General features: G+C 41.7%; 5 protein-coding genes and 1 pseudogene across 5 annotated transcripts in view; 2 read left to right on the top strand and 4 right to left on the bottom strand.

Annotated features, from left to right (window-relative positions):
- tmem145 (transmembrane protein 145) overlaps positions 1 to 5040 on the top strand; it is a 36599-nt gene extending 31559 nt beyond the window's left edge. Inside the window, exons 14-15 of the mRNA XM_068735510.1 lie at positions 40 to 228; positions 2525 to 5040. Of these exons, the coding sequence (XP_068591611.1) occupies positions 40 to 228; positions 2525 to 2776 (441 nt within the window). The 3' untranslated portion in view covers positions 2777 to 5040. The remainder of the gene's footprint in view (positions 1 to 39; positions 229 to 2524) is intronic.
- Positions 5041 to 5939: 899 nt separating this feature from the next.
- On the bottom strand, positions 5940 to 7719 carry mrpl17 (mitochondrial ribosomal protein L17). Its single transcript, XM_068735515.1, has 4 exons — positions 7617 to 7719; positions 7318 to 7510; positions 6521 to 6589; positions 5940 to 6407 (listed from the first exon to the last, which is right to left on the bottom strand). Exons 2-4 carry the CDS (start codon positions 7489 to 7491, stop codon positions 6153 to 6155), a joined length of 498 nt encoding a protein of 165 aa, XP_068591616.1. The 5' UTR covers positions 7492 to 7510; positions 7617 to 7719; the 3' UTR covers positions 5940 to 6152.
- A 690-nt stretch (positions 7720 to 8409) lies between these two features.
- Positions 8410 to 20616, top strand: part of LOC137891081 (trypsin-1-like) — a 28483-nt gene continuing 16276 nt past the window's right edge. The window contains exons 1-2 of the mRNA XM_068735511.1: positions 8410 to 8655; positions 8885 to 8941. The gene's annotated coding sequence lies outside the window, so the exon portion shown is untranslated. The remainder of the gene's footprint in view (positions 8656 to 8884; positions 8942 to 20616) is intronic.
- LOC137890992 (trypsin-1-like) lies at positions 12206 to 13486 on the bottom strand (annotated as a pseudogene).
- On the bottom strand, positions 15186 to 16491 carry LOC137891035 (trypsin-1-like). The gene is made up of 6 exons (XM_068735444.1): positions 16381 to 16491; positions 16135 to 16285; positions 15801 to 16051; positions 15560 to 15696; positions 15351 to 15452; positions 15186 to 15242 (listed from the first exon to the last, which is right to left on the bottom strand). The coding sequence occupies exons 1-6, from the start codon at positions 16418 to 16420 to the stop codon at positions 15195 to 15197; spliced, it is 729 nt and encodes a 242-aa protein (XP_068591545.1). The 5' UTR covers positions 16421 to 16491; the 3' UTR covers positions 15186 to 15194.
- LOC137891000 (trypsin-1-like) lies at positions 18504 to 19938 on the bottom strand. Its single transcript, XM_068735397.1, has 6 exons — positions 19828 to 19938; positions 19582 to 19732; positions 19248 to 19498; positions 19007 to 19143; positions 18798 to 18899; positions 18504 to 18689 (listed from the first exon to the last, which is right to left on the bottom strand). The coding sequence occupies exons 1-6, from the start codon at positions 19865 to 19867 to the stop codon at positions 18642 to 18644; spliced, it is 729 nt and encodes a 242-aa protein (XP_068591498.1). The 5' UTR covers positions 19868 to 19938; the 3' UTR covers positions 18504 to 18641.

Below are 20616 nucleotides of genomic sequence, written 5' to 3'. Positions count from 1 at the left end.
GCAGAGATCATCATATCTTTTTATCCTCTTCTCCCTTAGGTTATCACACGACCCTCAGCAGCCAATAAGAACTTCCCATATCATGTTCGGACGTCACAGATTGGGATCCTGCTGTCCAGTCCGAAAGCAGGCGAGGGGGCGGAGAGTTTCCCTCATCATGCCTATGGAAATGGCTCCTTCCTGGGAGACTCTCAACCCAACTTCACTGAGCTCTTCTCCATCCAATCAGTGAGTCTAACTTTACATGTTCTTGGATGCATGCTTGATATCCTAGATGGAAGTTGTTGAAGCAGGAGACACAGAGGACTAAGTGCTGTGAAGGAAATGATGGCGCAGAAACAGGTTAACAAGCATCGAGTGAGAATTGTTGTCCTTCTCCTGTATGTGTGTTTATATCCAGTTCAAACGTTTCCCCACATTTTGCAGTTCTTGCAATATGCAATTAGATTCATCTAAGTTGTACACATTTTTTGACGCTTTTAAAATGTAAACATCACTGTGACAAACCTAGCTTGAAATTAACTGCTGTCTCATCTAACAAAGAGGCCTCAAATATATCAGTATCATAAATGTATTATAAATGTATCAGTGTAACAATGTAGTTTGTAAGAGGACATGTTTTTAAGGATTATTTCTTGGCGGAAACTGCCGTTTCTTCCTGTGGTGACTGACAGTAAGCACAGCCTGACATAGCACACGCACTGATATGAAAACACTTGGGCACAAGGAAATAATGATTAAATAGAAACTTTGACAAGATCAAATTAAGGCGTCGTGTCGGCTGTGATGAATTGTCTAGCTCGGGGAACTTTCAAATCTGTTGACGTTGTTTTTTCTTAGTGCACAGAAATGAGTGACAAGAAGAAGAGCTGTAAATCTTCATCTACACAATCTCTGCAGACACTGGTCGGAATAATACAACACAAAGGAGCAACCCACAGTTGACACAATGCATGACAAGGGACACAAAGTCATGACAAGGAAAGACGAGTTTCAAGTGTTCATTGTATAAAAAGGCTTCAAAACTTAAAGATAATTTAGTTAATGAAGTTAAATGGCAGTAATAAATAGCCCCAAATATATTAAATATGCTGTAGAAAAAAACATCAACTCTTTAATTTACATTTGAAAGTATAAATTTAAGAGTTGGATGAAGTTGGTTCTGATGTAAGCCATTAAGTGTTTTACAAACTAGTACTACCAATTAGAAAGTAATTATCTGACTTCATGGAAGCTGGTGCAAAGAAGCTTAATGTGCTTTCTTCTCCTGGTTCTCTTTATATAAACCTAGTAGACATTTAATTGGAAGACACTGTGAAGACCATGCAAGAGTGTGGCTGCTAAAAATCTAAGTACAATAAAACACTACAATTTTCATCTTAGCCTTTAGTATTTAAAACCCTTTTATCGATGTGGGAAATAAAAATCTCCTCTTTTTGTCAAGAATGCACTCATTCTTGTCTTAATTTAGGTGAAGGAAATGTAAGTGCAGGTGATTACTTGCATTGACAGAGAGAGTCTGTTGGACCAGTCATTTGGTGAAAGAGCAAAATAAATCTGAGTGTTGTCTCAAACACTTTGAACACGGCCTGAAGGGTGAATTTTGTGTCTGTGCTCTATAATGTTGTCAGAAACCTGATTGGAAATTGTCTAAAAAACGATTTATAGATGCAACAAATGTGCCATTATTTTTCCCAAGGTGGGAACGATTTTAAACTATTTATTATTTATTGATATAAACTGTTTAGTATTAAAACATCCAAGTTGGAGGGCAGGTTTTAGTAAATTTGGAAAAATAACTAATGAGCCATTAAAAAATACTAACAAAACTACTTACTAAAATGTTGTTCTCATGCACTGTGTTGCACATCAGTAGAACACAGTTAATTGATTTGAAAATCTGTATGATTTTTGTAGAATTGCAATGATTGGTCAATTAATCGATCAACAGAAAATTACACGGTTAAAAGTATGATGATAACTGGTTAATCATTGAGGTAATTCCTTGTCATACGTTATACTGAATTTAATTGTTTGTTTTGGACTGATGGTCAGATAAAAATGTGATATTGGGACATTGAGCTCTAAGAAATCTTTTACTGTTTTCTGGTTATGTAGACTAAACAAATAATATATTAATAATGAAAATTATCATTACTTGCAGCCCTAGTTTTCTATACATTTGCTATATTGGGATGTGTGTATTGATATCAAAAGGTATTTCACGATATGTTAATGACTTCAACATTTCCTACATGAAGGCTCTATCATACAGTAAACACTAATAGAGTCAGTTTGTGGAGAGTCACATAACTGAACTGGAGGTCAGTAAACGTGTAACTTACCTACTAACTAACCTATATCACCACCACAGCATCATTGAGCCCCAGAGGAAGCTGTCAAAATGTGATGTATAGTATGGTGTTAATGACACTGTGTCTGCAAGGTCCACATTACAAAGTAGCCTCAATCCAGAGGATCAGAACAGGTCAAAGGTGTAAAACCATCGACTTCTTGCTTCCAGGACCCGGTGAAGACAGTGGAGGAGACGGTGGCCCGTAAAGGCCCTGAGGTGCCGAGGAACAGCGAGCAGAAGATCATCACCACTGCTGCCGACTTGACGGCGATTTTGCCCCCACCTCCGCCTCCGATACCCCCACGCCCGGCCACACGCTCGCCCCCACTGCCGCCCCGACTCCCTTCCTTCACAGAGTATTTCAGTATGCAGAGCGGAGGAGGCGGCGGAGGAGGAGGAGGGTTCGGAACGAAGGCATGAGAAAGGGACAGATGGCAGGACAGAGGGAGTTTGGGGGAAGGCATGGAGAGAATAGACAGAATGACAATACAACTTTAAGAAAAAGGCAGAGTGGAAATGAAGGTCATATGGCGCCGCGAAAAACAGATTTGGATGGACGAAGCAGAGAAATCATCATAAAAAGTGAATCCCTAAACGGTCCCTTTTCACCTGTGAATGGAAATAACCTGACTGGAAGAGTGAAGGGAAATGGCTGTGAGATAGGAGTGCTGAGCTTGTTAAAGAATAAAGAAGCAATAAATATTTGATGTTGACCAGTAAAAGGCACACGGGGAGAAAGATGACAAAGTGGATGTAGCCAGAGCAATAGGGTGATAGTTGTGCACGGTGTGGAAATGAACAAAATTCTTGAAATACTCCTATTCAAAAATTCATGAGGCATTGATGGTCCGGAGGAGTTTGTAAATAGTTAAACTGGAGAGAGCTACCACTCTATATAGTTTTATTTCAAAAAAGGAAATTTGTTTTTATGTTTTTTTTTTCCACATTGTTAAATTCCAGTTGGTGCTGTGACCATCTGCAAACAATCTGATGCCATTAGATTTATCAGTCATGTTAAAAAAAAATCTAAAACAAGACCTTTTTTATGTTTGACACATTTTGATAAAGTATAGATATTATATGGAGTTTGTTGGGTTTGTTTATATTCTTATATGCCTTCATTGCTGCTGGTTATTCTGGATTGATATGCTGATGTGTAAATGTAAAATGTCACGTTTACTGTGGGCACTTCTAGGTACTTGTAAAACACGCATGTTTGTATCGTATTTCCTGTCAAAAAGCTGATATATGTAACTCCATGTGACCATACAATATTTGCGTATTGTGTGTATTGAAATCTATACTTTTATAAATGCATACAATAGGCTTTAGTATATTTTTGACTGGATAAATTCTGTTAATTGTTGTTCCAAGCAGAACCTTGCGCTGTCTGAAACATGAAACCAGTATTATACAATGTCGGTTTTAGTTGAATTTTCACTGGAGTGCAGAATATGCCTGGTCAAAATGTCATTTCTGTGTATGTAGACAGTGGTGAATGTACTGATGCAATACAGCACAAGGACAGGGGTGATTTTCAAGTTACTGGAGTACTACAAAACAACTTTTGTCAAATGTTCCTCTCTCTTTGGCTTTCAACTACAACATCCATGATTTAAGAGTTTTTTTTTAAATACAAGTAACTTCATCCTCACCCCTGTCTAGTACCTGAAACATGAATATTTGTTGGCTTTATCTCACTTTAACATTCAAACTGTGCGAAAAGCTGAACAAATAATACTAGTTTTATATCCCCTAACATTGAGCTATGACAAACAAATAAAAAGAAGCCTTGTAGATGAACTGTGAAAACGGCAACACAGCTGTACATTTTGTCCGTCCTGCATGGAGCACTTTAATGTTCCTGGTCTTAGTCTGTTTATTCGTGATGATGTCACCTTATAAGACTGCTTTGAAACCTGTATTCACACCACTTGGAGTAGTAATCCAAATGCATACACCTGTAAATACAGTCTGAAAATGTCACTGACGGTCCGGACATTATAGGGAACACATCATGCTCAGTTTACCACTGGCTTCCTGCAATTCAGAAAGCAAACGGGGAAAGGACACTAACAATTTCATTTTTTATTTAATTTGCGTTTATTTAATTTCTAATTCATAAAAATGGTGGAACTTGGCTTTTAGTCCACAGATTTATCAATGGCAATCTTGCTGTAATGGAGTACTGTAGGGTGTTAGAACTGTGGTGTGTAACTTGTGAGAGTGTAGTCAGAGGTGTAACTTAGTCTGTGAAACAGAATGACACATGAATTAGAGTACTAGTCGTTCTTTCTGATTGTGTCCGGTTTATATTCGGCATGTCTGCCATTTCGTCCATCGTTGCCTGTTGTTATGGTTGCCATGACTTGACTTCATAGACGCCGTTTGACTCGACTAACAGACAGGCTTACTGATACTGTATCACTGCTTCAACATTGTGTATTATGACGTACGATTACAGGACTGAGACACTAAGTGGAGAGAACTTGACGAAAAGAGATTGTGTATGCATGACAGAAAACAGCACAGCTTTTAGGCTACTCAGAGCGATCTGGTTAAGAGCACATCACTGAAGAAGCACTGTTTAAATGCATTTTAATGGTGTCAAATGACAATTCTAAATATGCTGTATATATATATACACTTTTTGCCAAAATAATAAAAAATGTTTTTATTAGAGGGCTCATCTCGGTGTGTGTATTATTTGGCTACTGCGGTGATAAGCAACGGTGTCTGTGTTCCAGTTAGGACAAGGGCATGTGTCCAAAGGAGTCAATCTAATATCCGTAAATCATATTTAGAAACTGTTCTCATTAAAAGACTCCATTAAAGTGAAACACCAGAGGGACAGACTCCAGGCTGGTCACAATTGTAGGCTAGCCTAATTATTGTACAGTCCCTGCCAGCATCCCACTCTTTGACTGCTGAAGTGCAGATTCATAACAAACTGCAGCTGCCTGCTTGTTCTCCAGTAATGGTATAGCATTTGTAAATGACTTGCAGGCTAATCACTGACAGGCTTTAGACTTCTTCCATTATTCTGTAACAATCCGCAATGTTCATTTACTTTGTGATCAAGTGAGTTTAGATGTGCTTATCAAATCTAATGCAACCAAATACAATAGCCCAACATTATGAAAATGTCTGACTATTTGTGATCGTTTACAAAAAAGAAAAAGCATTGTATTGTCAATACAACAATATAGTACAGCATAATAGACATTTTTCACTGCAGACACTTTTGTCTTTTCTGCGTTTCTGCGTAATCCACCAAACTAAATTGAGGTCTTTTTCTGAATGAAGTGGAATATAAGACGCAGGTGGGCTTTAATGACAGATGCTATGCGGTGGCATTATGGGAAATGTTGGATCCAGTGTTTTTGGAGCTTGACCCAGACTAAAAGTCAGGATATATCTTCATCTGCTGCTTAGACTTTTTAAATCGGTCTGTCATGTCCCCTTAATTAATGGAAGTGCAATACTAAATTGCTCCAGTACCTTTCCTGTGTAGCAGACAAGCATTTTCCCTCCTGTGCACTGCATTTGTTTTGGCCAAAAAAAAAAAGCTTAAATCTCCTAGTTCTGTTAAGAAATAATATTTATTAATACATAACCGGTCATGAATGTCTTTTGTGGACACTGGAGCTTTTGAACAGTTTTTCGTTGAAGAAATAAATCAGTGTCTATCAGCCACAATCTGCAGCATCTGCAGGTGACTCTTTGGAGGCATTTCATCACCGAACCATCATCCTTCAGCGAACACATCACTGATCCAACACCAGGTTGTGTTTACTTAAGCTTTTGTGGATAACTCCTGTGCCCTCTCCTCTCTGTAGCCTTTGAGCAGCTGGTTGAGGAGTGTCAGTTCATTCTCTTTTTTCACAGGATAAAGAGGCGGGAAGGGGTTGCCTTTGAACTCCACGACGGCCATCTTTGCTCTGTCCAGGTTCAGTCTGTTGGGAATGCGTGCCACCCGTGTGTAGCCATTTGACTGAGTCTCAAACCGTGGAGCGAGGACCTTGAAGAGCTTTGGGACCAGATCCTTTTCCTGAAGAGAAGAAGCACGCTCAAACTAAACAACGACTTCACAGGAACTGTTTTGCATTCAGAGTGACACAGCTTGTCACTTGTAACAAGTTATGGAGAGCTGCAGACACGTACCGTCAGCCAAAAACTGGCCATTTTCATCGCCTTCTCATCAGTGTCTCCTTTTTTGGCGTAGTCAACCAGCTGGCAAAAACAAAACAAGAAAACAATCAGACCCATTGTGTGTGGAAGAATGAACAGCATTTCAGATTGTCTCAATATAACAATCTTGTTTTATAACATTTTTATAACAATAACATTGTGAGACGAACATTTTTGGACAACGTAATATTATAATACTACTACTAACTATATTATAACAAGTGGAGAGCATCACAGCTCTGGACTTAAAGAAGGCAACGTTTTGATATCAGCACAACACTGATTACATTCACACTCACTCAAATCAAAACAGAAAACACTTAGTTTGGGTTCATTTTTGCTGCACTTCTTTTTAAATATTTGTATATAAATATTAAAACATTAATTGTAAGTACTCATCTATCAATATGTGTCGTGACTAACTATTTTGACTTTTGATAATCTAAAGGACCGTATTTTACTTTTGAAATGCATAATTTTAGCATTAAATCATGCCACAGTTTAATAGATAGTATAACAGTGACATACTGTTCATCATTGACTGTTTCACATATATCTGTTGCATTGTTGACTTTTCTTCTTTCCACTCTAAAATGTTATGGACTTGTGCATGATCTTGATCCTTCACATTAGGGACAGAATATGTGTTTAATGTAAATGTTGCACCGTTTCCATGTGGCTGATAACAAGTGGCCACATACTGTAACATTAAAGTAATGGACAATTGTGTTAGCTATGCTAGCTAGCTAGCATAACCGGGTCGTTGGTACCTTTTCGGCGTAGAAGCGGACTTCATCTGCTCGGCCCGCCGTGGTTTCGATCCTCTCGTGACGGACCAGTCCTGTCAAAATGTTCCGCAGCATGTTGATTCTGGACTGCGGACCTAGACCCATCCTCCGGGCCATCCGGCCGTGGGAGATCAACATTTGCAACGTGAGGCGCATCTTGTCCGGTTAGATTCACCTGCACGAGTCAGCGAAAGACAAACGGTGGAAAAAACAAGGTAAATATATATGAAAAGCGTAAAATATCTTCAAACCTCCCTCTGTCTATCTTAATAAGCAGTTACCTCAATGTAATAACAAACCCTGAGGTCAGTCAAGTCAACGCGAAGTTCTTTGACATTGGTGGTGCGTCGTCAAATATGTCCGACTTGATCACAGAACTGGTGAGCGACAGTTCCGCTAATCTCTGCAAACATTCCTTCTATGGCTGCGAACGTAAACGATGAAAACCAAGAGCTACCGTAAAAAAAAAAAAATCAAGATATTATTATTCAGATTCTTTAAAAAGAGAAGCGACAGAGGACAGTTTGGGTGAGTGTATATTTTTGTGACGTTGATTGTTTGGATTCTTATTCTAAAAGCTTTACAATGTTTCTGTTAATGGGGAAATCAAGCTCATTGATTGATTTATTTATTTCAGTGTTTTCTAATTTATACCTTACTTATTGATATATTCTTATTTTTGATATTTATTCATACTTCTGTTTTATCTATACATGTAGGTACTATTAATACTGCGCGACCTTAATGTATTATAATATGTTGAGATGTCATTTGGGGCATGTGGCAAAGCCACACCTGCTGGCAGCAAGGGAAAAGTGTGATTTTAGTGGTACTGAGTAAATATACAATACAATTTTGGATCAATGCATGAAAAAAAAAAAAAAACATCTTCGATTGCTACAATTTAAGGTCGGTGGATGGATATATTTAAAAAAAAAATCGTAAGTGCTGTAATGTTAAATGCCCCGAGTGTGTGAAAACAACAGTGCGCATGCCCCAAACCAATGAGGATAGCGCAAATTAATGTCACATGGGGCTGATTACCTGTCGCCCCGCTGCAATTTAAATGGCTGTTAGTGGGTGGTAGTTGGCAGAAGACAGTACACAATACAGAAACATGAACAATGTAGACGATCGCGTATGTAACTTGAAAGTCTGCCTTTTGAAGACGAAGTCGAGAATAAACAAACACTCCGGGTCAAAATTAGTCATTTAACGAAAATGGTTAACGTGAGCTGCTACGGTAGCTCGTCAAAGAAGACTGACAGCGCATACAGAGGTGGAACCGAGCAGTAACCTGTAACATCACGTGGAGAACAGGTATGTGCTCAGTTGGATTATCTCGTGTGTGTAACTATGTGGAAATAGTGTTTTACTGGTTTGCATCTGTTAAAAGTACTTTTTGCCCCACCATTTGTTTCCACCGGGATTTTTAGTTAACATTACTGTACAATTCATACAACTTTTTTTTTGTTAGTTTAGGTTTTTAGTTATTATTAATTCATATTCCCCTCAGTTCATTCTTCATTCGTTCATGTGGGTTTGCCAGGCAGATCAGAGGAACAGCGAAAGGGAGAGATACACACTAAAATCATATACTAAAAATGTAAGTACTCTTTTTCATTTTTATTTATTTATTTTTTTTACTTCAACAGGCAGTTTCATTGAAACAGGATTTTGCAGTGTAGAAACAGCTGTAGCAGAGGTGTGATTGGACTGACTTTAGTAAGATGCCATGGTGCTCTGCAGCCAGTCTGTGAAAATGCATGTCTGATGCAAGAGAGACGGGAAAAAATCATATTACATTACATTACATTACATTACAGTCATTTAGCAGACGCTTTTATCCAAAGCGACTTACAATAAGTGCATTCAACATTGGTAATCAAAAGAACTACTAGTCACCAGAAGTCATAAGTACATTTCCTTTTCCAAACAAGCATCTAAGAGCATGAAGCAGAGCATAACTCAGAGCCAAAGTACAGAGCAGAAACAAGAAAAACAGTTAGTGCTATAAGTAGTACGAATACAATAAGTGCAACAAGCTAGTATGAAAACAATAAGCGCTAAGTGGAAGGCTCAGGGTAGCACTTCCTGAAGAGGTGGGTTTTCAGCCTGCGCCGAAAGATGGGCAGCGAATCCGCTGTCCTGACGTCAGTGGGAAGTTCATTCCACCACTGTGGGGCCAGGACAGAAAACAGCCGTGACCGGGTCGATCGGCCGCCAGGACCTCTGAGCGACGGGGCGACCAATCGCCCCGAGGCAGCAGAGCGAAGTGGTCGGGCGGGGGTGTAAGGCTTGACCATGGCCTGGAGATAGGAAGGAGCTGTTCCTTTCACTGCCCTGTAGGCTAGCACCAGAGTCTTAAACTGGATGCGAGCTCTTACAGGTAGCCAGTGTAGAGAACGGAGAAAGGAAGTTGTGTGGGAGAACTTGGGGCGATTGAACACCAGGCGAGCTGCAGCTTTCTGGACAAGCTCCAGAGGTCTGATGGCCGACGCCGGGGCTCCGGCGAGTAGAGAGTTGCAGTAGTCCAGGCGGGAGATGACAAGAGCCTGGATGAGAACCTGCGCCGTCTCGTCAGTCAGGAAGGGACGAATCCTCCTGATGTTGTAGAGCAGGAATCTGCAGGAGCGTGTAACGGATGAAATGTTTGCCGAGAATGACAGTTGGTCATCCAGGGTCACACCCAGGTTCCTCGCAGTCCGAGTTGGCATCACCACGGTATCATCAATGGTGATGGACAGGTCCCGGTGCGGGCAACCCTTCCCCGGGAGGAACAGTAGCTCAGTTTTGTCTAGGTTGAGCTTGAGGTGGTGTGTCGTCATCCACTTCGAGATGTCAGCCAAACACGCAGCGATGCGCGTCTCCACTTGGGTGTCACCGGGGGGGAAATGACAAGACCAGCTGGGTGTCATCGGCATAACAATGGTAGGAGAAGTCATGCGAGCGAATAACAGAACCCAGAGATGTTGTGTAGAGCGAGAAGAGAAGGGGGCCCAGGACTGACCCTTGCGGAACCCCCGTAGTCAGCATGCGTGGTTCCGACACGGCCCCCCTCCAGGTCACCTGGTAGGATCGACCCGTCAGGTAGGATGCAAACAGGGAGAGTGCAGAGCCTGAGACGCCCATCCCCTCGAGGGATGAGAGGAGGATTTGATGGTTCACAGTGTCAAACGCCGCAGACAAGTCCAGGAGAATCAGGACAGAGGAGAGAGAGTTAGCTCTCGCGGCGTGAAGCGACTCTGTCACCGCAAGGAGGGCCGTCTCTGTTGAGTGACCCACTTTGAACCCGGACTGGTGGGGGTCCAAAAGGCTGTTTTGGTGGAGATAGGAAGACAGTTGGTTAAAGACAGCACGTTCAAGTGTTTTGGATAGAAAGGGTAGAAGAGAAACCGGTCTGAAGTTCTTGACATCAGACGGGTCAAGTGATGGTTTCTTCAGAAGGGGGGTGACTCTGGCGGTCTTGAAGGCCGTGGGAAAGCATCCTGAAACAAGAGATGTGTTGATGAGGTGGGTGAGGAAAGGAAGGAGTTCAGTCGCAATAGACTGAAGAAGAGGGGAAGGGATCGGGTCAAGGGAGCACGTGGTGGGGCGGTTAGATGTAACAAGGTTGAGGACCTCGTTAGGGGAGAGAGGAGCCAGAAAGGGTAAGATGGGGCGTGGAGATGGGAGGGAGAGCTGTGGGGGCAGGATTGGACAGGGAGAGAGGGGCTGAGAGAAGGAGGATCTGATATCGTTTACCTTCTTGTCAAAGAAGTTGGCAAAATCATCAGGGAGAAGGGAGGAAGTAGGAGGAGGGGGTGGGGGTTGGAGGAGTGAAGTGAAAGTTTCAAAGAGTTTTTTAGGATTGGAAGCAGAGGTTAGGATTTTAGAGCGGAAGAACGCAGCTTTAGCAGTAGATAGAGAGGAGGAAAAAGTGGAAAGAAGAGCTTGGAAGTTAAGAAGGTCCTCCGGGAGTTTGCCTTTTCTCCATTTACGCTCAGCCTCTCTTAGGCTCCGTCTATCAGTACGCACTGAGTCCGACAGCCACGGGGCAGGTGGAGTTGGGCGTGCAGGCCTGGAGGTGAAGGGACAGAGTTTGTCCAAAGAAGAAGTAAGGGTGGAGAGGAGAAGATCAGTAGCAGTATCAGGGGATAGGAGAGAGAAGGATTCAGGGTCAGGGAGAGCAGAGGTGACAGAAGAGGAAAGATCAGCAGGGGAGAGGGAGCGGAGATGACTCCGGGTAGAAACCATGTGGGTAGGTGGAGGAAGTGATGGAGCAGAGGATAGGGAGAGGGAGTAGGACATGAAATAGTGGTCAGAGAGCTGGAGGGGAGTGACAGAGAGGTTGGCAGTAGAACAGTGCCTAGTGAAGATAAGATCCAGCTGGTTGCCGGCCTTGTGGGTAGGAGGAGAAGAAGAGTGGTAAAGGTCAAAGGAGGAGAGGAATGAAAGAAGAGGTTCAAGCTTGTCGGTCTGGATGTTGAAGTCACCGAGCAGGATGAGCGCCGAGCCATCGTCATGGAGGTGCAAGACTAATGTGTCGAGCTCCTCCAGGAACTCACCAAGAGGCCCTGGTGGGCGATACACAACAGCAATGGTGAGCTTGACTGGATAAGTGACAGTAACAGCATGAAATTCGAAAGAGGACGGGGAGAACTGAGGAACAGAGACAAGAGAGTATTTCCATTTTGGGGAAATTAGCAGGCCAGTACCACCACCCCGCCTCCCAGCTCTGGGAGTGTGAGAGAAAGAGTACACATCTGACAGAGCTGCGGGTGTGGTGGTGTTTTCTGGTGTGATCCAGGTCTCAGTTAGAGCAAGAAAGTTAAGGGAGAGCAAGGAAGCGTAACCCGAGATGAACTCAGCTTTCGGCACTGCCGACTGGCAGTTCCAGAGCCCCCCCGCCACCACTTGCTCGCCCCGAGCTGAGAGAGTAGGATAGATGAGGTTAGTGGGGTCACGGCTCCTGTGGGGCGAAAACGTTATATCACAAAAGGGCTTTGAGAATATTTCTGAGTCATGAAAGACAAATCAATGATTGCTGTGGGAAGCTTTTTTTTATTGTTACCTTGGCATAGACACCTGGGTGGTTCTTCTCAGCACACCCAAAGCCCCAGGACACAACACCCTGCAGCTCACCGTCACACACAACTGGACCACCGGAGTCACCCTGATAGTGGGGGAACAAAGCAGTGTAACATATGAAAGTGTTAAGTCTCAACTCAGTGCTGCTGAACAGGTAACAACACCAGCAGAGATGCATACCTGGCAAGAGTCCTTGCCTCCCTCCAGGTATCCGGTGCAGAACATGGCCTCAGTGATCATGCCGGGGTAGGAGTTATCACAGTCGTCATCAGACAGGATGGGGATGTTCAGGCACTGCAGCCTGTTACTATCAGCAGCTGTGAAAACACAGAACCAGAGATGTGATCCCGGCAGGAGCACAACTAGTGGGCAGAGCCACAGGCTTCACATACTGGTTGATGATTGCAGGTGTGCTAAGCTTGATCAGCATGATGTTGTTGTTAACCAGCCAGCACTCGTAGTTTGGATGAGGGATCACGCGCGCAGCAGAAATGATCTGTTCATTGCCGTCCATGAACCAACGGTTGTGATCACCGAGGACAATGTCCATTTTGCTAAAAGAGGGAAACAAGTTGCGAGTGAGACGCAGTGGATGGAGAACGGGAGAGATGACTTTGTGAGAAACTAGTGCTTTTGTTGTTTTTGTAATTTTAGATATGATGTTTGAGGAGCACCTACGATTTGTAGCAGTGAGCAGCAGACACCACCCAGTTCTCGTTGACCAGGGAGCCACCACAGAAGTGGTAGCCGGAGTTCAGGGACACCTGATGGGGCTGAGAATTAGGCGTGCACTCATACCCTCCGACGATCTTGTCATCCTCTGTGGCAACTGCAAAGAAAATTATTAATATCTCTTCAAAGAATGAATAGTGTCTGTACAAAAATGTCAGCCCAATATTTTAGTATCTGTTTTTGCCCCTGGTGTTTTTCTGAGTCATAGATTTGTTTCTTTGGTAAATAACTAATCCACGATCTTAAAGGAATAGTTTTTCCCACTCTAAATACATTCTGCGCTTGTTTCTAAATTTGGTCCATACTTACACACAGCTCCAAGGAGCAGGACAAAGACCAGAGACTTCATGATTGCTTGATGCCACATGAAGATGCACAGATGTTCCTTGACCCATGCCAGCTTTTTATTGAGCATCTGAACCAATGCCGACTGTAAAGAAACACCCCTGTTGCTGCTGACCAATCAAAACCTTCAAATAGTGCTGATGGGAAAACTTTGCTATCCATACTAAAACTCTGCCAAAACGGGGCTGCATAGTTTTAACGTGGCTCTTGTTTCATGATTTTGCTCAATTCTATTACAAAAAGCCCATTGACACTGTGTGCATTACTTTAGTTAGATCTGTTGTCGCTCTGGCCTGGTTTGAGTACAGTGCAGTATGTTCTGTATGTTATCAGCTTTCTACCTTGTTTCGGCCCCAGAAGCAGTGCCGGGTGGAGCTTCTCTCACACACTCACTGAGTGGCTCTGGCCTTCACAAAGAAAACTGCCACAAAAGCAGTCCTAGACAGAACTATTTCAAAATGTATATGATTTAAAAAAAATAAAAATAAAAAAATCTTTTTCTGAATTTATTTCAGTTCAGCAATTTTAATGGCACGATAATGTGTCACGTTGTAAGAACAATATGGTCAAAGTGAAGTTAATAAATTATACTTTAATACTTAATACATTAGCTAGTAAAACAATAAAAATATGCATTCAGATTAATCAAACAGATGGGTAGCAATACTTGGAAAAAGACTTGAATAAAGATGGCATTAACTTAAAAAGACAACATAATTGGCTAAAACCAATAGTAATATTGACTAAAATACAGCACAGTGAGACTAATATTTCCATCTCATCTTTTTATATCTATCAGTGAAATGATTTCCTGCTACTTCACATTCTGTCAAAATTAAACATACTATTATTAATACTTCTATATAAACATTATTACACTGCTGTCATATGTTCTATTGCATTTGATTATTTGTTCATCTATATCATTCCTCTGCGGGGTGTTGTTTGCTTAATAGCCTGAATATATATATATTGGCTTAACTTGACATGACTTTCTCACAGTCATGGTCTGTTTGCAGAGCTGATTACATTAGATAGATACATTTAATTATTATAGTGAAAAGAATGGTTAGCACAGATGTAGTGCTAACATTTAGCCACAATGACTGCATGTAATGTACATAAAGGACATTTAATTTAAAAGTAGGAAGTACGACTACTAATTACTACAGAATTTTCATTCAGAGTTCTGTTCAACTAATTTAACTCCAGATGAAGTATTGCAAGCATTAAAGTAAGATATCTGTAACAGGATTCATTTTGTTGTAATTAATGTAACACAATGTCAATTAGATTTGTGCAAGTAAGACTTACTGCACTGGACAGATGTTTATTTGTGTTAATGGAAATCATTTTCATTCTAAACTATATGCAATCAATAGCATTGCAAGTTTGTCCTGTTTTCTCAAAATACAGTATTTCTAGTAGATATACATTGAGAACTAATTGCTTTGTTTATTCTGTCCTGAAGAGCAGTAAACAGGTGAAATTAAGTTTCAATTTTTCAAGTATTGTTTCAAGTATAATGATGAAAACTTCATAATGTAGGACAACATTTGCAAAAAACTGAGAGAAACGTTATTTAAAAGACCAAAGACTTTATTGACTCAGATGGAAAATTACTGCACATTGTTCAAAACTCAACAACAATAATGAAGTTAAAATGATAGAAGAAAGGCAACAGAGTAAGATGGGGGGTCGTAGGATCAGACTTAATAGCTGGCCATGGTGCTCTCCAGCCAACTGTTGAAGAGGCAGACCTGTGAGTGGAGACAGAAGGTTTGTTAGCATGGACAGCCAGTAGCAAATGTGTTTCATTTGAACTGGGCATGTGAAGTTTACATTTCATCGAGATATTTTAGGTTTACCTTGGCGTAGACACCAGGGTGGTCTCTCTCAGCACATCCGTAGCCCCAGGACACAACACCCTGCAGCTCACCGTTGCACACGACGGGGCCACCGGAGTCACCCTGAGAAAGAGAGTGTATATGTGAAGAAAGTTCCAAATATTCTAGATTTGCAACTGAGAAGCACTGGTCTAGGACGAGGACCCCTGCAAAGTCCTCTTGTTACATACCTGGCAAGAGTCCTTGCCTCCCTCCAGGTATCCAGCGCAGAACATGGCATCAGTGATCATGCCGGGGTAGGAGTTATCACAGTCGTCATCAGACAGGATGGGGATGTTCAGGCACTGCAGCTTGTTTCCATCAGCGGCTGCAATGTGTAAAAGAAAGGTTGTAAAAGGTTTAGAATAACACAACTGTGGCTCAGAAACATTCTGTAACTCCTGGCTAGTTTAAAATGCCGATGTTACTTACTGGAGCTCATGGTGTCGCCCCAGCCAGTGACTTTGCACATGGTGCCAGCGGGGGCACAGCTGGTGGGCAGAGCCACGGGCTTTACGTACTGGTTGAGGGTGGCGGGCTCGCTCAGCTTGATCAGCATGATGTCGTTGTTGATGTTGTAGGAGCTGTAGTTGGGGTGGCGGATGACACGAGAGGAGCGGATGAACTGCTCGTTTCCCTCGGTGACCCTGATGTTGTGCTCTCCAAGACGCACCTCCACACGGCTGGAGAGGAAAGAGAGGTTTAGTGGAAGCTGAGGTTCACGATGCCTGTTAACAGCAGATTGATGATTTGACATTAGACATACGATTTGTAGCAGTGAGCAGCAGACACCACCCAGTTCTCATTGACCAGGGAGCCACCACAGAAGTGGTAGCCGGAGTTCAGGGACACCTGATGGGCCTGGGAGTGAGGCGTGCACTCATACCCTCCGACGATCTTGTCCTCCTCCGTGGCAACTGAAAACACACAGGAGGCCAAATGGTCAGCAACCAAGTGACCCTTTTTTCCTTTCTATTTAGTAATCACAACACAAGCAGAAAGACATGCTTACAAGCAGCTCCGATGAGCAGAACGAAAACCAGAGACCTCATGGTGGCTGTGTGATGTTGTCGATGAGAGGCTTAGCCTGGAGTCCTGGTTTATATGCATCGGTTGCTCTCCTGTTTCCTTGTTGACCACACCCCCAAGGTTATTTTTGACCAATTGGGTCAAACGTGGAAAAATGATTATGGGTATTGGAAATCTACATATTTTGTTGGCTATGGAAAATTCTGTATTCGCATACTGCATGGCTGAAAATTGTATTGGTATATCTTTTAAGAAGCATGTTCAATGTAGTTGTAAAGGAGGGACATTGGGGAAACAAGCATATAAATGTATTTTAAAATACAATATAACAAACGTGTGCATTCATATGAAAAATCATTATTTATATCAAAAAGATTGTTTGATGTCTGTGTGCATAACGCATGCGTCCCCCTTAGATGCCGACTGTAAAGAAACACCCCTGTTGCTGCTGACCAATCAAAACCTTCAAATAGTGCTGATGGGAAAACTTTGCTATCCATGCTAAAACTCTGCCAAAACGGGGCTGCATAATTTTAACGTGGCTCTTGTTTCATGATTTTGCTCAATTCTATTACAAAAAGCCCATTGACACTGTGTGCATTACTTTAGTTAGATCTGTTGTTGCTCTGGCCTGGTTTGAGTACAGTGCAGTATGTTCTGTATGTTATCAGCTTTCTACCTTGTTTCGGCCCCAGAAGCAGTGCCGGGTGGAGCTTCTCTCACACACTCACTGAGTGGCTCTGGCCTTCACAAAGAAAACTGCCACAAAAGCAGTCCTAGACAGAACTATTTCAAAATGTATATACGATTTAAAAAAAATAAATAAATATAAAAAAAAAAATCTTTTTCTGAATTTATTTCAGTTCAGCAATTTTAATGGCACGATAATGTATCACGTTGTAAGAACAATATGGTCAAAGTGAAGTTAATAAATTATACTTTAATACTTAATACATTAGCTAGTAAAACAATAAAAAAAATGCTTTCAGATTAATCAAACAGATGGGTAGCAATACTTGGAAAAAGACTTGAATAAAGATGGCATTAACTTAAAAAGACAATATAATTGATTAACACCAACAGTAATATTGACTAAAATACAGCACAGTGAGACTAATATTTTCCCATTCTGTGGGATGTTCTTACTTACTTTGACTCAGTTTATTAAATATAGTCACATATTGTGCAGCTAAATATACTATCAAATCTACTATATACTCTAATACGATTACATTTGACACATTTTAAAATAAATAAATTCTCAGTCTGTATTTTCATCAGCTCCATCTCAGCTTTTTATATCTATCAGTGAAATGATTTCCTGCTACTTCACATTCTGTCAAAATGAAACATACTATTATTAATACTTCTATATAAACATTATTACACTGCTGTTATATTTTCTATTGCATTTGATTATTTGTTCATCTATATCATTCCTCTGCGGGGTGTTGTTTGCTTAATAGCCTGAATATATATATTGGCTTAACTTGACATGACTCTCTCACAGTCATGGTCTGTTTGCAGAGCTGATTACATTAGATAGATACATTTAATTATTATAGTGAAAAGAATGGTTAGCACAGATGTAGTGCTAACATTTAGCCACAATGACTGCATGTAATGTACATAAAAGCCATTTAAAATGCTATAAGTAGAAAGTACTACTACTAGTACTAATTACTACAGAATTTTCATTTAGAGTTCTGTTCAAATAAATGTTTTCAACCAATTTAACTCCAGATGAAGTATTACAAGCATTAAAGTCAAATAGCTCTAACAGGATTAACTTTTTTGTAAATAATTTAACACAATGTCAATTAGATTTGTGTAAGTAAGACTTACTGCACTGGACAGATGTTTATTTGTGTTAATGAAAATCATTTTCATTCTAAACTATATGCAATCAATAGCATTGCAAGTTTGTCCTTTTTTCTCAAAATACAGTATTTCTAGTAGATATACATTGAGAACTAATTGCCTTGTTTATACTGTCCTGAAGAGCAGTAAACGGGTGAAATTAAGTTTCAATTTTTCAAGTATTGTTTCAAGTATAATGAAAACTTCATAATGTAGGACAGCATTTGCAAAAAACTGAGAAAAACGTTATTTAAAAGTTAAGACCAAGGACTTTATTGACTCCGATGGAAAATGACTGCACATTGTTCAAAATTCAACAACAATAATGAAGTTAAAATGATAGAAGAAAGGCAACAGAGTAAGATGGTGGTCGTAGGATCAGACTTAATAGCTGGCCATGGTGCTTTCCAGCCAACTGTTGAAGAGGCAGACCTGTGAGTGGAGACAGAAGGTTTGTTAGCATGGACAGCCAGTAGCAAATGTGTTTCATTTGAACTGGGCATGTGAAGTTTACATTTCATCGAGATATTTTAGGTTTACCTTGGCGTAGACACCAGGGTGGTCTCTCTCAGCACATCCGTAGCCCCAGGACACAACACCCTGCAGCTCACCGTTGCACACGACGGGGCCACCGGAGTCACCCTGAGAAAGAGAGTGTATATGTGAAGAAAGTTCCAAATATTCTAGATTTGCAACTGAGAAGCACTGGTCTAGGACGAGGACCCCTGCAAAGTCCTCTTGTTACATACCTGGCAAGAGTCCTTGCCTCCCTCCAGGTATCCAGCGCAGAACATGGCATCAGTGATCATGCCGGGGTAGGAGTTATCACAGTCGTCATCAGACAGGATGGGGATGTTCAGGCACTGCAGCTTGTTTCCATCAGCGGCTGCAATGTGTAAAAGAAAGGTTGTAAAAGGTTTAGAATAACACAACTGTGGCTCAGAAACATTCTGTAACTCCTGGCTAGTTTAAAATGCCGATGTTACTTACTGGAGCTCATGGTGTCGCCCCAGCCAGTGACTTTGCACATGGTGCCAGCGGGGGCACAGCTGGTGGGCAGAGCCACAGGCTTTACGTACTGGTTGAGGGTGGCGGGCTCGCTCAGCTTGATCAGCATGATGTCGTTGTTGATGTTGTAGGAGCTGTAGTTGGGGTGGCGGATGACACGAGAGGAGCGGATGAACTGCTCGTTTCCCTCGGTGACCCTGATGTTGTGCTCTCCAAGACGCACCTCCACACGGCTGGAGAGGAAAGAGAGGTTTAGTGGAAGCTGAGGTTCACGATGCCTGTTAACAGCAGATTGATGATTTGACATTAGACATACGATTTGTAGCAGTGAGCAGCAGACACCACCCAGTTCTCATTGACCAGGGAGCCACCACAGAAGTGGTAGCCGGAGTTCAGGGACACCTGATGGGCCTGGGAGTGAGGCGTGCACTCATACCCTCCGACGATCTTGTCCTCCTCCGTGGCAACTGAAAACACACAGGAGGCCAAATGGTCAGCAACCAAGTGACCCTTTTTTCCTTTCTATTTAGTAATCACAACACAAGCAGAAAGACATGCTTACAAGCAGCTCCGATGAGCAGAACGAAAACCAGAGACCTCATGGTGGCTGTGTGATGTTGTCGATGAGAGGCTTAGCCTGGAGTCCTGGTTTATATGCATCGGTTGCTCTCCTGTTTCCTTGTTGACCACACCCCCAAGGTTATTTTTGACCAATTGGGTCAAACGTGGAAAAATGATTATGGGTATTGGAAATCTACATATTTTGTTGGCTATGGAAAATTCTGTATTCGCATACTGCATGGCTGAAAATTGTATTGGTATATCTTTTAAGAAGCATGTTCAATGTAGTTGTAAAGGAGGGACATTGGGGAAACAAGCATATAAATGTATTTTAAAATACAATATAACAAACGTGTGCATTCATATGAAAAATCATTATTTATATCAAAAAGATTGTTTGATGTCTGTGTGCATAACGCATGCGTCCCCCTTAGATGCCGACTGTAAAGAAACACCCCTGTTGCTGCTGACCAATCAAAACCTTCAAATAGTGCTGATGGGAAAACTTTGCTATCCATACTAAAACTCTGCCAAAACGGGGCTGCATAATTTTAACGTGGCTCTTGTTTCATGATTTTTGCTCAATTCTATTACAAAAAGCCCATTGACACTGTGTGCATTACTTTAGTTAGATCTGTTGTTGCTCTGGCCTGGTTTGAGTACAGTGCAGTATGTTCTGTATGTTATCAGCTTTCTACCTTGTTTCGGCCCCAGAAGCAGTGCCGGGTGGAGCTTCTCTCACACACTCACTGAGTGGCTCTGGCCTTCACAAAGAAAACTGCCACAAAAG

Source organism: Cebidichthys violaceus, unplaced genomic scaffold, assembly GCF_023349555.1.
Source record: "Cebidichthys violaceus isolate CVI_PGR_0920_01 unplaced genomic scaffold, fCebVio1.0.p SCAF_7, whole genome shotgun sequence".
Taxonomy (NCBI): Eukaryota; Metazoa; Chordata; class Actinopteri; order Perciformes; family Stichaeidae; genus Cebidichthys; species Cebidichthys violaceus.
Note: the sequence above shows the minus strand (reverse complement) of the source record. Positions and strands in the feature narration are given on the sequence as shown.

Coding starts and splice junctions, on each gene's coding strand:
- LOC137891000 (XM_068735397.1), bottom strand. CDS start 19,867: ATGAGGTCTCTGGTTTTCGTTCTGCTCATCGGAGCTGCTT. Junction 19,733..19,827: donor TCTGCTCATCGGAGCTGCTT/GTAAGCATGTCT, acceptor GTGTGTTTTCAG/TTGCCACGGAGGAGGACAAG. Junction 19,499..19,581: donor GCTGCTCACTGCTACAAATC/GTATGTCTAATG, acceptor TTTCCTCTCCAG/CCGTGTGGAGGTGCGTCTTG.
- mrpl17 (XM_068735515.1), bottom strand. CDS start 7,491: ATGCGCCTCACGTTGCAAATGTTGATCTCCCACGGCCGGATGGCCCGG. Junction 6,590..7,317: donor TCCGCTTCTACGCCGAAAAG/GTACCAACGACC, acceptor TGTTTTTGCCAG/CTGGTTGACTACGCCAAAAA. Junction 6,408..6,520: donor TGGCCAGTTTTTGGCTGACG/GTACGTGTCTGC, acceptor TCTTCTCTTCAG/GAAAAGGATCTGGTCCCAAA.
- LOC137891035 (XM_068735444.1), bottom strand. CDS start 16,420: ATGAGGTCTCTGGTTTTCGTTCTGCTCATCGGAGCTGCTT. Junction 16,052..16,134: donor GCTGCTCACTGCTACAAATC/GTATGTCTAATG, acceptor TTTCCTCTCCAG/CCGTGTGGAGGTGCGTCTTG. Junction 15,243..15,350: donor ACCCTGGTGTCTACGCCAAG/GTAAACCTAAAA, acceptor CTCCACTCACAG/GTCTGCCTCTTCAACAGTTG.